The 14,413-nt window shown below is 26.9% G+C and overlaps 1 protein-coding gene across 2 annotated transcripts in view; it reads left to right on the top strand.

The window, feature by feature from the left end:
• Positions 1–10,662, top strand: part of mamo (maternal gene required for meiosis) — a 123,867-nt gene extending 113,205 nt beyond the window's left edge. Inside the window, exons 9-13 of one of the 2 annotated variants that reach the window (XM_070635222.1) lie at positions 3,189–3,970; positions 4,330–4,416; positions 4,464–5,212; positions 5,310–5,400; positions 5,907–10,662. In XM_070635222.1, coding sequence (XP_070491323.1) covers positions 3,189–3,970; positions 4,330–4,416; positions 4,464–5,212; positions 5,310–5,400; positions 5,907–6,012 — 1,815 coding nt within the window. In that variant the 3' untranslated portion in view covers positions 6,013–10,662. The remainder of the gene's footprint in view (positions 1–3,188; positions 3,971–4,329; positions 4,417–4,463; positions 5,213–5,309; positions 5,401–5,906) is intronic. The other variant, XM_070635223.1, reaches the window with a different exon arrangement.
• Positions 10,663–14,413: the final 3,751 nt, after the last annotated feature.

Below are 14,413 nucleotides of genomic sequence, written 5' to 3'. Positions count from 1 at the left end.
ACACATCTCATGATACAGACAAAAAAAGAATCTCTTTAGTTAATTTTGAAGATAAAAAAAATGAGATCAAAAAAAGAAATTCTTTAAATTTTTAAAATTTCAAAACTTTTTATGTTGGAATGTCAAAATAAGCAAAAAAATAAAAATAAAAATGTGAATTAAAGAGATAAAAAAAATGTTTAAAAGTAAGAAGGAAAAGGAAAAAGAAGAAGAAGAAATAAAATAATTTACACTGTAGTGCCTGTTCTCCCAACAATTTATATGATGATATGAAGAAAAAAAAACATATAATAATAATAATGATAATTATGATAAATATGATAATACCAATAATAATACTAATGAATAATGATAAAAAATAGTGATAGATATTTTGCAAAAATAAAAGTTTTTGCATGATTAAGAATTTTTCTTCTCATTTGTCTGAGTTTTAAGTTTTGTTCTTCATGAATTTTCCTGAAAATTGAATTTTTGAGGGTTTGTTGATGGTTTTATTGATGAGCTTAATTAACTTATAGTTGCATACCAGAAAAAAATTATTTTTCTACTGGAAATAAAATAAATGTCAAAACTTAAATATTTGTAGAAAAAATAATAGAAATTGAATTTAAAAAGTCAAAATAAAATTGCAATAAATTTCAGAATCTTTAATAGATTGAATCCTGGATCAGCCACTGTCGTAAAAATTGTAATAGTGACTTTTACAAAAATCATAATTGACAGTTAGATTTCAAATTTAAATCTTAAAAACTGTAAAAAATTGTAATTTTTAACTTTAAAATCTTAAAAATTGCGATTTATTAATTCAAAGTTTGAATAAATTTTAGAATTTTAAATTTTAAATAAATTTTTAAGTTCAGAATTTCAAAAAAACTGCAATTTTTAACACCAAAAAATTTAAAATTTATGTTTTTTCAATCTTCAAAACTTAAAAACTGCAAACAAAAAAAAAATCATTTTTTGGATGAAAAAAAATGAATAAAATTGCAGGTTTCTTAGTTTTAAATAGGAAAAACTTTTGAAAAACTGAAAATTTACAATTTTTGCCACAGTGTCTGACCTTGAAATCTTAAATATAGAAAAATTGCAAAAATTTCAAAAACATAATTAAAACAATAAGCAAAATTCAATTATCATCAGAAATCCATCAACAACCCTCCAAAATCTATTCTAACCCCCTTAATCCTTTCTTTTCTCTCCCCAAAAAACCAAAAAAATTCAAACAAAACATAAACAATATCATTTATTTAAAAGAAAAAAAGTAATGAAATTTTTTGAGTGCACTAATCATCACGTTGCAAAAAATGAAGTTAAAAATATTATGACAAAAAAAAATTATTAAAGGAAAAAAATTTCACGCTAAATTCACATAAAAAATGATGAAAATTTTTAGAAATTGCTTGATTTAAAGGAACAAAAAAACTATTCAAACATAAAAAAATTCTTTATTGCGTATTCAAAAAAAGTAAAAAAAAAATATTTATCAAAACACACACAAAAAAATTTACAACACGATACACGCAAAGGACATGACTAAAAGTTTTTTAGACATTTTTTGGTATTATCTCGAAAAAATTAATTTTTGTATACGTTTTTATCGTAAAAATGAAAGCCTTTTAGAGACTTAAAGTATTGATAATTTGGCATAAGAATTTTTAACATTGATGAGGCACTAAAATCATGTTAGTTTGGTACTGCTCTAAGTAATCAAAAAGACTAAAGTTCTCTAATTCTTGGTTAAATTTAAGAGAACTCACTGTACACACCATGTCCTTAGTTTTCATTTATAACAAGTCTTAATTGACATTTTGATTACTTAAAGTCGAAATGATAAATTCCAAAAATTTCAAAAAATGAAGGGCAGAAAAATGACAGTCGGACAAATTTTTTTAAGTTAGCTGTCAAGTACACATCTAACCCTACATTTTTAAGTAAATCGAATTCATGTTATTAGTGTAAATATTTAATTTAATTTATCTAAATTCTAATGAACTATTTTGGTTGATAATTGAAATTTTGAACTTTTCCCGAACGTTTTGTGAACTAAAGATTTCTATACTTGAAGAAGAAACGAAACTTTCTTAATCATGACATGGTTTTGAAAATTTTCGAAAGTTTTCTTAATTTGAAAATTTAAAAAAATTGATGTGTTTTCAAAAAAAAAATAAAGTTTTTTGACGAATTCAGTGAGTGTTAATAAATTTTGAAATCGAAAGACCGAGCAGCACAATTTAGTTCTCTTAATCGTTACGTTATAGACATGCCATAAGAATGCCTTGTCAAATCTTCGGAATGCTCGATGTATTTTCTAATAAAGAGACGCAGAACTCTACTAATTTCTCTAATATATCAGATTTATTGATAAACTTTGGAGTCATCCATATTATTTTCATCCTGCAGTTCGACCAAACAGATCGTCTAAACTATGATCTAGGCTCGAATTTCATAAAATCAGGCTTAGCGTCATAGTCAAACGGACCGGTTTCTTGATATACAACTACTCCTTTTCCTACATTTTGTGCATATCCTAAGGAATCGTGCACGTTTCCTCGTACCCTATACTTCAGGGTATGAGGGAACGTGCACGATAGGTTTAGAGGTAGATCAAGGAATGGATGTATATTGAGAAACCAGCTTCTAATGTCGGATTTTCTCAAAAACCTTTCAGGTCCTCACAGTTGATTAAATTTCAATTATTACAATATATTGAGAATCTTAATAAAAATTGAGTACCAAACTTTAATTTCTACAAGTTCATTAGAATAACACATTTTATGTTTAATTTTCTAATAATTTTAAAATCAAAAAACGATCATTTTAAACTACCACACGGACACACAACAAATGAAGAAAGTTAAGAAAAAAAAAAAATTAATAAAAAATGCATATCATAGTTGTAAATCAATTACAATTCGAAAAATTATCATTTATTACTGATGATAATTTAAAAGTAAAAAATGATGAAAGAAAAATTTGAAAAAAAAAATCACAATTTTGATGAAATAAAATGAAAAATGCTGTAAAAAAATTTACGTGTGACTTGAGTTTTTAATCTGCATGGATGTTAAATGTTTTTTTTTGATGTTTTTCTAATCAATAAGTTAAATTTAAATCAAATTAAAGTGAAATTTTTAAATTTACTTTTGTTCAAAAAAATTAACGGATTTTTAAAATTTTGAATTTTTCAGCGTGACAGATATCAACGCTTTATGGCACCAAAGCCATCATCTTCTATCATGAGCGGTCTTCATCGCCTGAAATCATCATCAACACCACAAATGAGTTCAACGGCAACATCACCATCAATGGTTCCTTCAATGATGCCTTTTCACTTTCCATTTTCACCATTTTCACTTGGCATGAATCTTTTTGATATGAATGCAGCAGCAAATGAGAATCGCAATTCACCATCAATTGATCCAAGTCGCATACTTCACATCTTGCATCAACAATCATTATTGGCTGAGGAATTATTAAAATATCGTTCATTACTCGGCATACCATCACCATCAACATCAACATCTTCAACATCATCATCTTCAAACTCATCATCACATCCATTTTTCAATGATATGAAGCCATCAATTGAATTATTTAAAATTCCAAATTCACATGATACAAAATTTAATAAAGATATCGTCCATGAATCAGAAATGATACCATCCAAACGTCAAACTCCCTCCTCATCAACTGAAATTGATCTTACAAAAGATGATGGATGTTCAACACCGAAAATTAAAGCCCGTCCTGAATCGGAATTGTTGTCGGAAAAGTCATCGACAACATCAACAACAATTTCGCCAGCTGCTGTATCAGCGATGCTTATTGATCCCGATGAATTAAAATGTCATATATGTATGGCTAATTTTCCATCACTTTGGCTTCTCGAGCAGCATACAGCATTGCAACATAGTCAGTTGTCGTGCTCTGAGAAGCAGAACAAGTGTGAACATTGCGGTCAAAATTATCGGTGAGATTTTGATGAATTTTTGGGGTTTTTGGGATGATATGGGAAGGGCAAGCTATAGTTTGGGTTAAATTCAAATACAAATGCTACTCTTAGGTCTGGGCTCATATGTCTAGGCACATAAATCCATATACCATTCTAAATGTTCCTCTCAGGGATATGAATGGCTTAACATTTTGAAGAAGTCTATTTTTGGATTTTCGGGTCAAAAATCTCTGCAGAGCTATTATTTGGGATTGTTTCTGTCAAAATAGCAGGAACAGGTTATCCTGACACTAACTTGAATATAGTCCTGGCAATAATAATTTCCTATAAATTGAAAACTTTTAAATTCATTAAATTCTATAAATCATTCATTTCAGTTATAATTGCTGCTTACAATCAACATTGTTGATGAACTCACAAGACCATCCAGGAAATCCGAATCGTGCACGAGTTCCAGCTGACAAGTATGACCATTTTAACATTAAAAAAGTAAAAAATCAAATTAAAATAGAAATTTTAAAAATTCCAGATTATTCACATGTGATGTGTGTGGTATGCAATTCCGCTACTTAAAATCATTCAAAAAGCATCGCTTAAATCATGCATTAGAGCGTCTTCATGGCAAGAAAGAAATGAATGAGAATTCAGGTGAATTAATGGTATCAAGTACAAATGATGAAAGTGGCATTCCAAAAGGCGTTATAAGTCTTGAAGATGAACAAATGTTGTTAGATGATCAGGATCAAGATGATACAATAGATTCCATTAGCAATACAAATAGCAATATGAACTTTTCTTCAACTAATCTTATCAATACAAAACAAATGAATGATCCCAATTTAAGTATTTCAGCAGATAATAATAATTCTGGTGGTGATATTAAAGATAAGTCGTCGATTAGTAGTGCAATAACTGAATGTGATAAACAAGAAACTAATGGCAATATTACCAGTTCGGACAAAATTTTAGATGAGATGAATGACACGGCAAATACTCAACTTGAAGCTGAATCATCATCAGCTATTAATTTTACGATGGCATCATTACAAAATTCATTTTCAATGCAAGGCTCAAGTGGATCATTAAAGTCATTGACACTGACCAATCAAAATTTGATGGGTTTGAATTCTCAGGAAGCTTCGATATTGAACTTTTTACGGGTTGATGCTGATAAACGTGATAAACGTTTTGCATGTCCATTCTGTGGCAAATGTGTGCGTTCAAAAGAAAATTTAAAGCTTCATGTACGAAAGCATACTGGTAAGATCTGCATAGATTTTGATATTTATCAGCTTAGGTTTTGGATAGGAATTTTAAGTATCTAATCTGATTTTAATGATTTAAATGTCATTTCTAGGTGAACGTCCTTTTGTTTGCCTGTTCTGTGGCCGTGCATTTGGTGGCAAGAGTGATTTGACTCGACATTTGAGAATACATACGGGCGAACGGTAAGTAGAAGCATATTTAATTTTGTAAATTGGGATATACTGCGGGGAATAGATTTAATGAAGTGAAACACTGACCTGAGCAGCATAATGTAGTCGTGCAAATGGTCATCGCGGGATTATTTTGAGATCCTCAATTCTTATTGTTAAGAGGGCGACATAGCGGTTTGTAGCATTCAGGTACCCGGAAGGCATACTACCTTGAACATGACTCAGACAAGCTTGAAAGTGGTCTCATACCAAATTTGATAAAATCAGGCTTCAGCAGATAGTCAAGTTGGTATGGACCTTGGAGACAAAAAGGAGCACCAATGACTTTGTTGTGCTGCTCGGGATCGAAATTTTTTTACTAAAATTTAACCTTTAACTTGAGACCTTATTACTGACAAACAATAACCGTATTCATATAAATGACTGTGTTTATCTGTATACTCTTTCAAAATAATTGAACATGCTCAATTTTGTGAGCAAACTAATGATGACTGTTTTGTCCATTTAAACATTTCCAGACCATACCACTGCGAAAGTTGTGGCAAATGTTTCGCTCGTGCCGACTATTTATCAAAACATTTAACAACTCACGTTCATAATACTCAAACACAACAGCAACGCTGAGATATAGGAAGGCGGAGACGCCATTTCCTCCGCAAAGGCTCAACGGATGACCATAACAAGCAATATATGTAATGATGACAGTCACTTTATAGAGATTCACAAATTGAATAAATTGCTGATAAATAATTTTTAGCTATATATACAGAACAATTTTATCAACGAAATTAGTAACTTTAAAAAGTAATTGAAAAGGAAGAGAAAAAAAAATGAAAGAAAAATAAAAAATTTTATTTATTATTTTAGTGCAATGAAAAGTCTTTTTAAAGGAAATAATAAGCTGCTCATGTAAGAACAAAAAAAAATATTTTTAATTATATTATATGTGTTTTCCTCTCAAAATCACAAAAAATAAATATTTCCACGTGGAAGTTCATAAGTATGAAGAATAAAAAAAAACGTTACCAACGAATCGAAAGACATTAAAAAAATTTAAGTCTCATTTTAATAAAGTTTTGTATTAGGCAAATGCTTTGAGACGAAAATTTGAGATTGAAAAGCAGCAAAACATAAAACATTCATACACAAAATGAAATAAAACAATTAAAATGAAACGCAAAGTGTTACCTCAACAAAAAAAATATTAAGGACAGAAAAATAAGAGAAAATATATGTTTACATTTTTTTATTAGTCATTTCAGTTAAAATTAGTGAAGAACAAAAAAAAAATGATGAAATTAAATGCAATATTAAAATGAAAATAAGAAAAATTTAAGAGAAAAAATTAATATGAATGTGGTCATGTTGAAGTGATAATGTGTGAAGAAATTGTGATGATGAATATGATGAGTGAGGTAGAAGTTAGGTGAATGATGTTCAGTGTTTGTGGATTGGTGAATGGGGTAGCAATGATGACAATTAATCGTGCTAGATTAAAACGTTTGTTTCACAAATTTTTCAAAATAACCCTACACTTTATAGTTGAGAAAAAAGACATGATAAAAAGCGATGTTTTCAGTCTCATTTGACCCTAGTCCGGAAAATTCCGTAAAATATGTCATTAGTCGATTGAAGAACTAGTTATAAGTTTACTAGGACTTTGTATTGGAAAGTCGACTCTAATCCATGAAAATTTCGAGTCGACTCACATCTCTGATTTAATGTTTCTGACAGAACAATATTTTTTCTGGAAAAAGTTACATAGTCGACTGCCAGAATGATTACTAATATACCAATAAGCATAGATCTATGCCGACTAGAATTTTGTAGAGAAAAGTCAACTTGAGACGATTTAATTTCAAATAGAATTCAAGTCAACTTCGAGTTCTGCCAATCAGTAGTTCTAACAAGAGACCAATTTAGGTATAGAAGAAGAAATGTCAGAGGCTTTCATAAAAATCGTAGAAATCTTGATTTTTACGATTTGACGATAGTGTCTGAACTTTGGTCTTTTGATTCTAGTATTTTTTTAAAAAACCTAATAAGTTAAAAGAAAAATTTCTTGCCATCGATCTTTAATATCTTCATAAATCCATTAAAACTGAACTCAATTCACAAAAATAAATGAGAATTTTTGTACGAATTGTATGAATGTGTAAGGATGTATTCCTCCCAAAAAGTGGGATAAAAATTGGACCGGTAATTTTTTTCTAAAAAAAAAACATTATTTTATTGACTTTAAAAAGCAAAATAAAAATTCAACAATAAAAAACAATTTGAGCTGAACAAAAAGGTGTTAAGAGTGCAATGGAATTTTTGTATTAAAAAAAGTGTGAAATGAATGAATTCAGCATGAAAATGAGAGTTTCTTTTTATTGAATATAAAAAAAATAGGAATAGGGAAAAAAATCAGTAAAAAAAATAATTTTTCTTCATCGGAAGAGTCTGTGATTAATGATAAGATTTAATGATGAAAACACACATAAATTACGATAATTAATTATTAAAAGAAAGAAATTGTTCTCAATCAATTAGAGATGAATTTTAGTTTGATATGAAGAGATTTGTAGTGATTGATACAAGTTGTTTACTTATCTATTTTTGTTACCGACATAACTAATAGTTTAAAAACTGTTTTTGTTTGTTCTTTATTGATTTTTGTTTTATTTTAAACTCAGATGAAATATTTTTATATCCTTTTATAAAATGTGGGGTTGGTTTGAGAGTTTTGGGGGTGATTTTTAAGTGACAAATGTTTTCAAAAATGCCAGAAATTTTGGGGTTTGTTCAGAATTGCAGGCAAAAATGCAGATCTTAAACCTTTGAGAAGCTTTAAAGTGCAGTCGATCCCTTCAAACCTGTGCATCTAAAAGACACGAAATCCAGGTCTGCAATTCTTGGTCGAATTCTACAAAAATATCAAAATTTAAAAATTTCTAATCAAATTGGTGTTTTTGTGCTTAAGAAATGCAAATCTAGTATTTAAACAATTTAACACCAGAAACCCCTCAAAATTCCCATTCCAACCCCACTGAAATTTAAATCAAAACTTTTTTTGTTGTTAACATAATAATTAAAAGTATTTTAAACTGTGCCAAAATCAATGTACCTCAATAATAAAACGATGAAAAAAAATGTAATAGAACAAAACAGTCAATAAAAAAAATACTGCAAAACAATATTAAAAATTCCATAGAACTGGATTTAGTTAGGAAACCATTGACTCTTATAAGAAAAAAATAAACCACACAATAAGTAACAATAATGAAGACATAAGAAAATGAACAAAAAATGTTGCAGTGGAAATTTTGGGTACAGATACCGAAACATTGAGGTTAGAATGAGAGAAATCATGGATTGATTGCCAAAAATTCTGAATTTTTGGACAATTTTAAGATCAATTCAAACTTCGTATTTGGCATCATCAGTCATGCTTTGGCTCTCAAACCCAAAATTTCCATCGCAACAAAACTCAATAACTCAATAGGACATAAAATAACTTAAATAATGTTTTTTACAAACGGATTTTTATTTCTTTTTTAATTTTTTCGGCATAGAAATCTTTCTTTAATCAATTTTTACGACATATTATTATTTCGGAAAGCTACGAAATTGAATAAATGGGTTAGGAGTGAACAATTGGATATACAATTTAACAAAAGAAGCTGTATGTCAACATAAAATGAATTTGTATAAAGCAAGATGAAAACTACTGATATTATAAATTTCAAGACTTGGAAATATTTTGAAAATTCAAATTTTTAGCGATATTTTTCAATGTTCATGTAAAAATTTATAATTTTGTAATATCTCGAATAGCACAAATCAAATAATTGATCAAAAATTCGATCTTCGGCTGGTGTGACTCTGACTCTGATTTGGTTTTAATTCGGTACTATGTCAGGACCATGTCGACCTGGGTCCAATTTTTGGATCTATTAATTGACTTGTGCTATTCATGTATTTCTAACTTATTTCCAGTGTTTAGAAAAATTTCATTTTATGGTGACATGAAGCTTTATTTCTCTCGAGTTAAACAGGTTGCAGTTATTCGAACATAAATCTAGGTATGAACTTGACACTTGTGTAACTTACCATGGCTTGCCATAAAATGTCAGCTTTTTCATCAGATTTATCGTCAATTAATCACAACCTGTTTCATTCGAAAATATTCATATTTTACATGAATATTTACGAAAGATAATGATCAATTTGATAACTTGAAATCACTTTGATCATCTTTCAAAAAAATCAAAATCAAAATTAACAGAAATTACAAATTTGAGATGTGAGAGAAAGAAAAAATTATTTTTGTGGCATAAAAGTGGAGATAAAGAATGAAACAAAATTTTTAAATGAAATTAAGAAATAAAAAATATTAAATGAAAAATGGAAACATGTTGTACAAATTTAGAGCAAGGACGAGTATAAAGTTGAAAATGGAGTACAATTTTGGAGAATGTAAATTTGAGGAATTTTGATTTGAGAGATATTAGGAATTAGGTTAAATCTGAAGATTGCAAATTCGATTTTATATTTTCTTTATAATTTTCTTCATACAATTTTTTGACAAAAATGCAGCTCACTTATTCAAAATTAGAGTTGAGTTCAAGCTTTAGAATATATTTATTCTATATAAATTGATATAGAAAGGTCCGTTGGTCGATTGAAACATACATACCTTAGTCAAAACACTGAATTTAAAGTCTTAAAGATCAAAAATCTTCAAATTACATCCTCCAAAATTGTAACGCAGAACAAAACAAAAAGTAAAAATTAGGATATAGAATGAATGGAAATGGAAGTTTAAACGAAAGAGATTTTTTTCTATAGGCAATAAGAAGAACATTTAAAAAAAAAGTTTAATACACTAAATCAATGTTTTTTGGATGTTTTGTATAAAAAAATGAAGTTAAATATCAAAAAAGTAATAATAATAGTAATACTATTAATAAATAATAAAAAAAACATTAATTAAACTCACGATGTGCTTATTTTTTCAAATCAAACGTGAAAACTTGTGTAAATCGTCCAGTTTTTTTACAAAATGGAAAAATTAAAAAACGAAATCGAATGAACTATTATTGATGATATGAAATGAAATGCGTTGAGTGAATGAATCGAGTCCTTATACCTTTTTAAACTAAATAAAATATAGATGTCTACATGTCTTTCAAATATTTTATTATTTATACACGTGATGAAAATAAGAATTAAGTGAAAAAAATGATAAAAACTTTTTATTTATGATGAATTTGTAAATAAACTTCGAAATGTGAGAAAAATAAAAAATTTCTAAAGATTACCATTAATGATGAAAATCAAACGTGTGATATGCTAGAAACGACTTTTTATTAAAAATTATGATAAGTAAGAAATTTAAGAAATTTTTAATCAAAAAAAAAAATATTTGTTTTCATCTAATTAAATGAAATTCGATCGATAATTCCTTATTCTATAAAAATTTAACTATTTTTGACATATATTTAAATCAAAATTCTTACATTCTCAAATACTTAATTGTTCCTGAATCGAAATTTTAAATTAAAAATAGAAATTTTCTTCTTTTTGCGATTTTAGGTCCACAATTCCTTTTTTGTCCTGAAATAAGCAATGATTTTGATAGATTATTAAAAATATTTGTTAAGAAATTTCTTATTTCCAAATTTCAATAATTTTCAAGAGTTAGACAATTTGTTAAAAATAATAAAAAATCTAATTTTTACAATTTTTAAAATTTGATTTAACTCTGGATAATTATTGAGATTTTTGATCAGAACTCGAAATCGACTTGAATTTTATATGGATTTGATTCGATTTAAATCGAATTTTCAATACAAAAGCCGAGTCGACTTCAAGCTCTGCTTTTTAAGATAACCTTAAAATTTCATGGAAATCTAATTTAATTCCCAAAAAATAAAAAACTGCACAATTGATACTTAAAAAATGCATATTGACTTTTCCCACACATTTCTCTCATAAAACAGCCTGTTTAAATTTTTCAATGTGGTCAATTTTTCCAATAAAAAAATCTAAACAAAAAAATCATTTCCCTACTTAAATTTAAATTTAAAATCTTTAAAAAATGCGAAGAAAAAAAACTGTAAATCGTGAAAAAAAGATGAAAAATAATTTTCATTTCTCTTTTGTCTCTTGGAGGGTTGTAAGACTTAATAAATTTAAATTTAAATTCATTCAAAAATGATGAACAAAATTAATTAATTAAAAAAATTCAAAATTTAAGACAAAAATTTACGAAATATAAAAAATTGTAAAAGAACGAAAAAATTTAATGTAAAATTGTAGAAATTATTTATTCGAAATTTGAAGAAAAACAAAATTCATTAAAAAATTATGAGAACTAAAAATATATATAATTTGATGTTGTGGCCCGCAAAAAAAAATTATAAAAAAATTAATTAGAAAATCTTATAGTGTTGATCCAGTAAAAAAAATTAATTCTATTCATTGGTATCACAAGCATAAAAAGAAAATTTGAAATCATAAGATTCACACAAAAAAAAGATGTTGGCAAAAAAAATATTTATAAATATTAATAAAAAATTGCTTTCAGTGTTGTTTAGGTGAACTTAAATGAAGAAAAAAAATATTTAGGAATATTTGAAAAAAAAAATCACACACACACACACTTAATAAAAAATTAAGAAAAAAAATTACAAAAAAATAAAAAATTTAACGAAAAAAAATGAGATGAGAAAATGAAAAGAGCCATATTGATGGAAAATTCTTTTAGTTTCTTCTGTTTACTTCAGAGTTGGTGATGTAAAAAAAGGTTGAAATTGTGAACTTTATTGTTCTTCCTTACAATCAATTTGAAACAATTTTTTCAAAAAGAAAAATTCTTAAAAAATTTAGATTTTTACAATTTTTGAGTTAAAAACTAAAAATTAAAATTTTGACGATAATTTTGAACTCTGGCTTTCGTATTTTACTAGTCTTGATTTTAATTTGAGATTTATTAAAAAATTTTAAAAAATTAAATTATTATAAATTGAATTTTTAACAAAATTTGAGTTTTAATTTTTTTTGGATTAAACAATTTAAATTAAGTTTTCCAAAAATAAATTTTCAAAACTTTGTCATTGCCTAATCTCAATTTACACAATCAAAACCTCTAAAATCACCATCAACCAACTCTGACCCTCTGTTCTGTACATACAGTAACTTGTTAACTAAATCTTTGTTACTCAAAAAAATAAAGTTTTATTTAAAATGGTAAAAATCTTAATTTTAAAGCCTTCAACTCAATCAAAACTAAGAAAAAACTTGCAATATGCCTGCCAATTATTAAGTAAAAAACATGAACAGATATACCGAAACCATAAAGCCGTACCAAAATAAACAAAGATACAATAGACAAAAACTACATAAGTGGAAATTTAAGTTTAAGATGAATTTAAAAAATCGATTGATGAAAATTATATTTTGCATATTTTCGATGGGAGATTTTTTGGGGTTTTGAAGAGATATTTGAGGATTTTAAGTAAAATTGTATTGATATAATTCAAGTTTAATGTCAGAGCTTGATGCTCTTGTTTTAGAAGAGTACATGCATTTGTTTGTCGTTATTAACACTCTGGAAACCCAAGGAAAATAGAAATGGTCAAATATTTACCTCCAGACCGACTTAAATAAGGCCCAGAGAGTTACCTAGAAATTTTTGAACGGAGATTTTGAGATTTTTGTCTCGAAAAACTCAAGCAAATTGAATAGTTTTGTCCAAAAAAAGGTTAACAATTCCTGCTCTATTTTTAGGTCGAATTCCATCGAATCTGGTCAGTAGCTAGAGTAATGCTGGCCTGGATATTTATTTATCATTTGGACATTTCAATCAACTTTCATCCAAACAGAGGTCTGGCTATATCACGAGCCAAATGTTTCTTGACAGAGTCACATTCATTGAAAATCATCCATGACTTGAAAACCACTTTTATAAAAATTAGTATTTCTTAAGGTGGGAACTCTTATAATTAAGAGAAACAAAAATTCAGCAACTGCTAAAAATCCTTAAAAATCTCTATAAAAGCTTACAAAAATTTACCAATGAAAATAATATGCTCAATAATTTTTAATGCTTTAAACGTATGCCGTGCAACAACATAAAACTAAAAACAAAAATTCAAGCTAAAAATGTGAAAAAATCTTTGTTGATTAATTTTGAATTAAATAAAAAAACGAAACTTTTAGTTACCAACTTCCTCTTCTATACACTATTACAACAATACCATTAAAAATGCTTAGTGAATTAAATGAATAATGAAAAAAATATTTGAACAACTCACACAACAAACAACAAAGCTCAGGAAGATTTTATTAATGAAAAAAAAAATATACCGTGAATGAAAAATAAATAAAAATCTAAAGTAATGAAAAAAAATTAAGGAAATAAAAAAGTTTTTTCAAAACAGATGTAAAATTATTTTATCAGATGAAACATTTTAGAAAGTATTACAATTTTAATTCAATTTTTTTACAGAAAATATTTACAAAAATGATGAAATAAAACTTAAAACTTAAATAAACAAGCCACAAAAAAATGCAATAAAATGGAATGATTTTGATGTTAATTTTAAATCTAAATTTACATAAAAAAAATAAAAACGAAAACAAAATTTCAAAATTGTAAATTGATTTGCAATACAAAATGTGAGAAAAATCTATTAAAAACTTCATTTCCTATTGAATTTGAATGAATAAAAAACATTCACAAAAAATCACAATGTTTGATGAAAAAATGAAAAATTATGAAAAATTGATTCAATTGAGAATAAAAAAATGAAAAACTTGGATGCAAAAAATTTAAGGAACGAAAAAAAAAACTATTGATGTAAATTTTTAATTATGAAAAATGATGAAATAAAGGTTATTAAAGCAAAAAAAAAAAGTTCTAAAAAATTCCTTTAATATTTCAGTTTCTAATCGAGAATCAAATTTATCACAAAAAAATCCTTCTGAAAAAGAAATCTGTTCAGTGTTTGTATATCATCCAAACTTACCATCAGCG

This window comes from Chironomus tepperi, unplaced genomic scaffold (genome assembly GCF_022539635.2).
Source record: "Chironomus tepperi strain 1889 unplaced genomic scaffold, CSIRO-AGI_Ctep_v1 contig_87, whole genome shotgun sequence".
Lineage (NCBI taxonomy): Eukaryota > Metazoa > Arthropoda > Insecta > Diptera > Chironomidae > Chironomus > Chironomus tepperi.
The sequence above is the reverse complement of the archived record's forward strand: the minus strand, read 5'-3'. Positions and strand labels throughout refer to the sequence as shown.